The sequence below is a fragment of the Asparagus officinalis genome, chromosome 3 (assembly GCF_001876935.1).
Source record: "Asparagus officinalis chromosome 3, Aspof.V1, whole genome shotgun sequence".
Classification (NCBI taxonomy): Eukaryota; Viridiplantae; Streptophyta; class Magnoliopsida; order Asparagales; family Asparagaceae; genus Asparagus; species Asparagus officinalis.
Genome location: NC_033796.1, coordinates 21,834,368 through 21,840,245, shown reverse-complemented (window position 1 = coordinate 21,840,245; position 5,878 = coordinate 21,834,368). Strand labels below are relative to the sequence as shown.

Sequence of the window (5,878 nt, the reverse complement as noted above, 5' to 3'; positions counted from 1 at the left end):
ATGATAAATTAACGTATCAATTGGAGCGCCCCCCCCCCCTTCTTCTTCAGGTAATTTATCAGAGAAGTTTCCAATAATGATTTTGTTTGAGAACAAATGCAATAAGAATATTCCTATTAGGTAGTGCTTCTTTGTGATTATTAGCTTATCGTTGTAGTCTCATTAGCCTCATGAAATGTGCTGATATGATGGTAAATAAGCCATATATTTAGAAGGGTAAACATCATAAAGCCCTCCTAACTCTTGACGATTTTAGAAAACCCAGAAAATGTCAGAAACCGCCCCTTAAATATATGGACTATCACAAAACACTTCTTTAGCTGTCAGGTTCTAATGTTCTATTAATAAAAATCATTGAGATTTTATGAGAATGTCCCACTAATTTAGGAGGTTTTTTATAAAGTCTTAAAGTCAAATGGGGTTTTCTAAATAAACCCCCTAAATAAGAGAGGTTTTCTGATATCGTGAAAGTTAGGGGTTTTCTGCATATCGTGAAAGGTAGTGGCGAGTGTTTTTTTTTTGGGGGTGGTGGTGCCGGGTTGCCGTACGGGGCGGGACGGTGTTATGATATCTAGCCTATTTAGAAATTAAAAGTCGACTCCTACATTTATTTGTTCAATCTACAATCTACGAGAGATGTCTATTTTCGTGTAGAAAGTAGAGATCAATAGTTCGTTCACTGTAAAATTCTTAGCCTTCAAGACTAGAGAATCAACCTAATTGCCCTTTTGAACCCTATTTCTATCTTTTGTTGATAAATTAGCTAATTTTGAACCTTAGCTAGACTCTTGCTATCTCCCTACATTGTAAGAACAAGTGTACGTGTTATAATTCTGTTCAAGTTAAACACATCAAGCGTGGAACTTAACCAGTAAGGAGTTTTTGTTTGGCAACTAACTAGTACAAGCTTGAATTACGTTTCACATAGGATACTAAGATTTAACTTTTAATTTGAAGTTGAATTGAGATTGATATTATTTGAAGAATTGAATTTTAAAAAATTAAGAGGCTGTTTGGTTGATGTATTTGACATTGGGGGCTGGGCAGAAAGCCTGCAGAAAGCCTGCCAAAAATACTCTTTTGCTAGGCTTTCTGCCCAGCACCTAATGCCAAATATATCAACCAAACAGCCCCCTCGATCAGATATTCGCAAACCACGATATGGCTCAGAACCCGAAACCTTTAGCTCTTAAATTCCGCACGTGTTCGGGATCAAGTGGTCAACCAAAAGAGTGACGCGGAGCAGAATACCGCACGCGATCGGGTCACCGCCCATTACTGTTTATAAATAAACCAGAGGGCACGGTCCTTGACTTCACGTGTCTCCCGTTCTCACGCTTGGTGAAATCTCGTGCTGGGGTTTCTGTTCTTGCTTACTCGAATCTGAGGTGAATTTTGTTTTGTTTTTTTTCCTCTCCATTTATATGAAGAATTTTATACTCTGTTGTCGGTTTGAGGATTCTTGAGAAATTGGGATTTATTTCTCCCCTCTGATAGAGAAATCTGCTTGTCTTATGTTGGGGTTGGTTGATTTCTTGATTTATAAGATAATTTGTGGAGAGATGTTGTCATTCTTTTGGTTTGGTGGGAAATTAGGGTTTTTTATATGTTTGGTTGATGTGCTACTATATGTTACACTGATTTGATTTCTTGGGGAAAAAATTTCGAAATAAAAGTAGACGGTCTACTCTTGTAAAATTAAGATCTTTTTTAGGTTTTTTGAAGTTAGGTGCTACTGATTTATGTTGGGGGGCATATTTGATGTTAGTATTCCTGTTTTCTGATTGAGGAGATCTAGGAGGATAGGTAGAATTATTGTTTGTCAAGTTGAATTGTGATTTTGGGCTTTACAAAATCTGTTGATTATATATTAAACTGAGATTGATTTAATTATTTTGGACTCCTATGTTATATGGATCAAATCCTCGTTGGCTAATATTATTTAGCTAGATCAAGCTCCACATCACCTCATCTAGGTTTTGGTGAAAACATAGGAGCAGTGTTTCCCTTGTTGCATTGAAAGAACAAATTTTTTAAACAGACCCATTTCAATTTTTAATTTTCAAAACCGACTCTTTTTTTTTTATTTACCAAAACCGACCCGATTTTATGATTAGCAGATTAATCACCTTCCTAAATAGTCGGGGTTGGCAACCCCGACTATTTAGGACGGTGTTAAACCCTAATTAGAAGCATTAAACCTTAAAAATTAATGTCCTAAATAGTCGGGGTTGCCAACCCCGACTATTTAGGAAGGTGATTAGTCTGCTAATCACAAAATCGGGTCGGTTTTGGTAAATAAAAAAAAAAGAGTCGGTTTTGAAAATAAAAAGTTGGAATGGGTCTGTTTAAAAAATTTGTTCTGCATTGAAATCTTAGGGTTTAGGCGTTTTCTTCCCCTATGTGTTATAGACTTGTGGATCTTATAAAAATAAATAATTTTTTATTGATTCGTCCGTTGGTTTTAGATGTGATGCAACGTTGCAAACATGCCGTTTTGTGGAACATGAATTTATCCTCGTTTGACATAAAATATGATAATAATCCTGAAATAGATAAATCTCAATGACTTTGTCAGATTAATTTTCGACAAAGTTATATTCTTTAGCACGGGATTATTTCAATTGTGCACTCAGGGTAGATAAGTATTAAGTTCCATCATTTATGAAATTATAGAAGTCAAGTTAAGCCAGATATATGTTGAGTTGGTACTACAGAGAACTATAAAATCATAAGCTGTATAATAATAGCAAAATTTTGGTTTAGATTAATTTTCTATTGATATAAATAATCACTTGAATTTTTTTCTGTCGGGCCACTTTCTAGTGACATGATGTAAACTTATTGGATACGGCATAATAGCCAGTCAGTATTGCATCAGTGGCATTTAGTGATTTAGTGTATAGTTTGTTTTTCAGATGCTGAAGTTCGAATATTTTTTTGTAAAATTTTACGGAGGATGCTTTGAGATAAGCTACTGTACATGTTAATTTTCACCACTCTATAATTGCTGGCCTGTTCATTTATATATATATATTATATATATATTATATATATGAGAAAACGGTAGGTGAGCCTGGCAGCGTAGGAAATTTCCATACGTTGCAAGTGTATGACATGTGAGCCCCCTACTAGTCACATCGGTGTGGGGCTCACATGTCATACACTTGCAGCGTAGGAAATTTCCTACGCGCCAGCTCACCTCCCGTTTTCTCATATATATATATATATATATATATATATATATATATATATATATATATATAAGAGAGAGAGAGAGAGAGAGAGAGAGATATGGAGAACTTTGGTACCAAGTTTTTTCATTAAACTTGGTAGTGAGGTGGCAAATCTAGCCCCTACATCATGCCTCGGAGATGGAGCCTCCTTTTTAAAGTATGTGAATAGTAATTGAGCTCTCTCTCCGAGGCATGATGTAGGGTCTTGATTTGGCCACCTCACTATCAAGTTCAATGGAGAAACTTGGTACCAAGGTTCTCCATATTTCTCATATATATATATATATATATATATATATATATATATATATATATTATATATATATATATATATATATATATATAATATATATATATAGAGAGAGAGAGAGAGAGAGAGAGAGAGAGAAATATGGGTATGCTTGCTACCAAGCCACAAAAAATTGTGCTTGGTAGTGAGGTGTCACATCTCCCTCTACTCATTCAAATGTGGGACCACATTCACATGGGTAATGAGTGGATGGAGATGTGACACATCACTACCAAGCACAAATTTGTGCTTTGGTACCAAGCATACCCATTTCTCATTATATATATATATATATATATATATATATAATATATATTATATATATATATATATATATATATATATATATTATATATATATATATTTACTGCTCAAAATTAGGTGACTCAAATTCATAACTGGAAGATGGATGAATATTCATACGGCCTTATTATGATCCTGAATCTATGACAGTATGACACACACACAGTCAAAATTAGGTGACTCTTAAATTCATAACTGGAAGATGGATGAACATTCATATGGCCTTATTATGATCCTGAATCTATGATAACTACATGGATTTTTTGCTGTTATGTGCTTTCAAATATGTCAGTTTGATTGATGGTTGTCCTCACTTAAGTTTTTATTATGTTTTCAGTGTCAGCTCTTGAGCATATAGAGGAGTAAAGAAGCAATCAAGTGTAACCCGGAAAGTCAAGAGTTCATGTCTGATCTCGACGTTCAGATTCCCACTACTTTTGGTATGGTTAAAAATAGCTTAGCACCTTCTTTTTCCATTCTAGTGGAGATTTATTTAGTAAATAATATTCTGACATGAACTTGCTTTTGTTGAAGATCCTTTTGCTGAGGCAAATGCTGATGACTCTGGTGCTGGAAGCAAGGAGTATGTGCATGTGCGCGTACAGCAGCGCAACGGTAGGAAGAGTCTGACAACTGTGCAGGGATTGAAGAAAGAGTTTAGCTACAGCAAGATCCTCAAGGATCTCAAGAAGGAGTTCTGCTGTAATGGTACTGTTGTCCAGGATCCAGAGTTGGGCCAGGTAATTACTTTACACCCTTTTCTCCCCTTAAATTATCTCTTAGAATAGTGCTTCCTTGTATTATTTCTTGCTTGTGGACTCAATCCTCAATGTCTTTAAGACATCTATTTTGAAGTTTGCTCTCTGGTTGAATGACCTGTCTTCTAGCCTAGAAGTTAAGAAAGCACTTTTTTGAGACCTAATAGTTGTTGTCTAGGTTAGATTTGGCTCCTAAAAAACATGAGCAACCTAACTGCTCACATTGTTGTTATGGAATCAAGATTTTGGCATTAATCTAGCTACTTCGCTTTTAGCAGGACACTTATTGTTTATATGTTGCTATGTTCTCTTGTTATTGATTGGTTCTCTTTTTAGTGGATAGTCGCCTAATCTTGGTTGACATATGCAGGTCATTCAACTCCAAGGTGATCAGAGGAAGAACGTTTCAACTTTCCTTGTTCAGGTATCCTGTTTCCCCTATGATGGTGTTTAATTTCTGTACTTCTGTTGTTTAAGCATTGAGACTTAAGTTGCAATTTGTATTGTGGTGTAGGCGGGCATTGTGAAGAAGGAACACATCAAAATCCATGGTTTCTAAGTAATTACCTGCAAAGAAGTCACCACGATAGAAGACTGTGATACAGCAACTAGCAGCTTTTAGATATATTAGGTTTTCTAGTAAATGCTTGAACTTGCCAGTTTCTGAGTTTGCAGTGGAGTTTCTGAGGTTGTAATACAATGCTTGAATTTACCGGACCTTCAGTAGTTTATGCTAGAACTTTGCGTTCCAGATTATGTTCCCTGCCAGTTTCGTAGTGTTGCTCAAATTTCTAGTTCTTAATTGTTTTTTTTCGTCAAGGTCGTTTTTTTTAACCCAATGTCACAGTGAGATGGTGATTTAGTGGAGCAAAGGTAATTTGTAGAGGATGTCTTGGTCATGATGCTATCTGGCATTGCTGATTGGCGAGCTCTCCCGCTATCATCAAATTATCATTGATGTGATCCCCTATTTGTGATTTCTCACTGGTGTTGCTATGCTAGTTGGATGGTTACCGAAGATGTTGAGGTTTGGAATCTCTGGATGATTATTAAGGGTGTTAGCTCCAGGCTCAATCTTCAACAAATGCTGTCAATTTAACAGTTCTATTGTGGCAGCCAAGTATTGGGAATGGTAATGCAATGTGAACGTTTGTTAGGAAGCTCATACAAGGTAACATTGAGGACTTGTACCTCCTGGTGAATGGAGAATCACAATGCTGCTATGTTTTTGAGGATTATCGAGTGGATTTATTTATTCCTCATTCTCTGATTAGTTTTTTCCTGCATACTAT

The 5,878-nt window shown here is 35.8% G+C and overlaps 1 protein-coding gene across 1 annotated transcript; it reads left to right on the top strand.

Annotated features, from left to right (window-relative positions):
- Nucleotides 1,274-5,848, top strand: LOC109833346 (protein translation factor SUI1 homolog). The gene is made up of 5 exons (XM_020400991.1): nucleotides 1,274-1,388; nucleotides 4,166-4,268; nucleotides 4,363-4,568; nucleotides 4,957-5,010; nucleotides 5,101-5,848. Exons 2-5 carry the CDS (start codon nucleotides 4,232-4,234, stop codon nucleotides 5,143-5,145), a joined length of 342 nt encoding a protein of 113 aa, XP_020256580.1. The 5' UTR covers nucleotides 1,274-1,388; nucleotides 4,166-4,231; the 3' UTR covers nucleotides 5,146-5,848.

What these genes read in the sequence shown, in the direction of transcription:
- LOC109833346 (XM_020400991.1), top strand. Translation starts at nt 4,232, where the DNA reads ATGTCTGATCTCGACGTTCAGATTCCCACTACTTTTG. An exon ending in TCAGATTCCCACTACTTTTG is followed by an intron (nt 4,269 to 4,362) that starts GTATGGTTAAAA and finishes CTTTTGTTGAAG; the next exon opens with ATCCTTTTGCTGAGGCAAAT. An exon ending in TTTCAACTTTCCTTGTTCAG is followed by an intron (nt 5,011 to 5,100) that starts GTATCCTGTTTC and finishes ATTGTGGTGTAG; the next exon opens with GCGGGCATTGTGAAGAAGGA.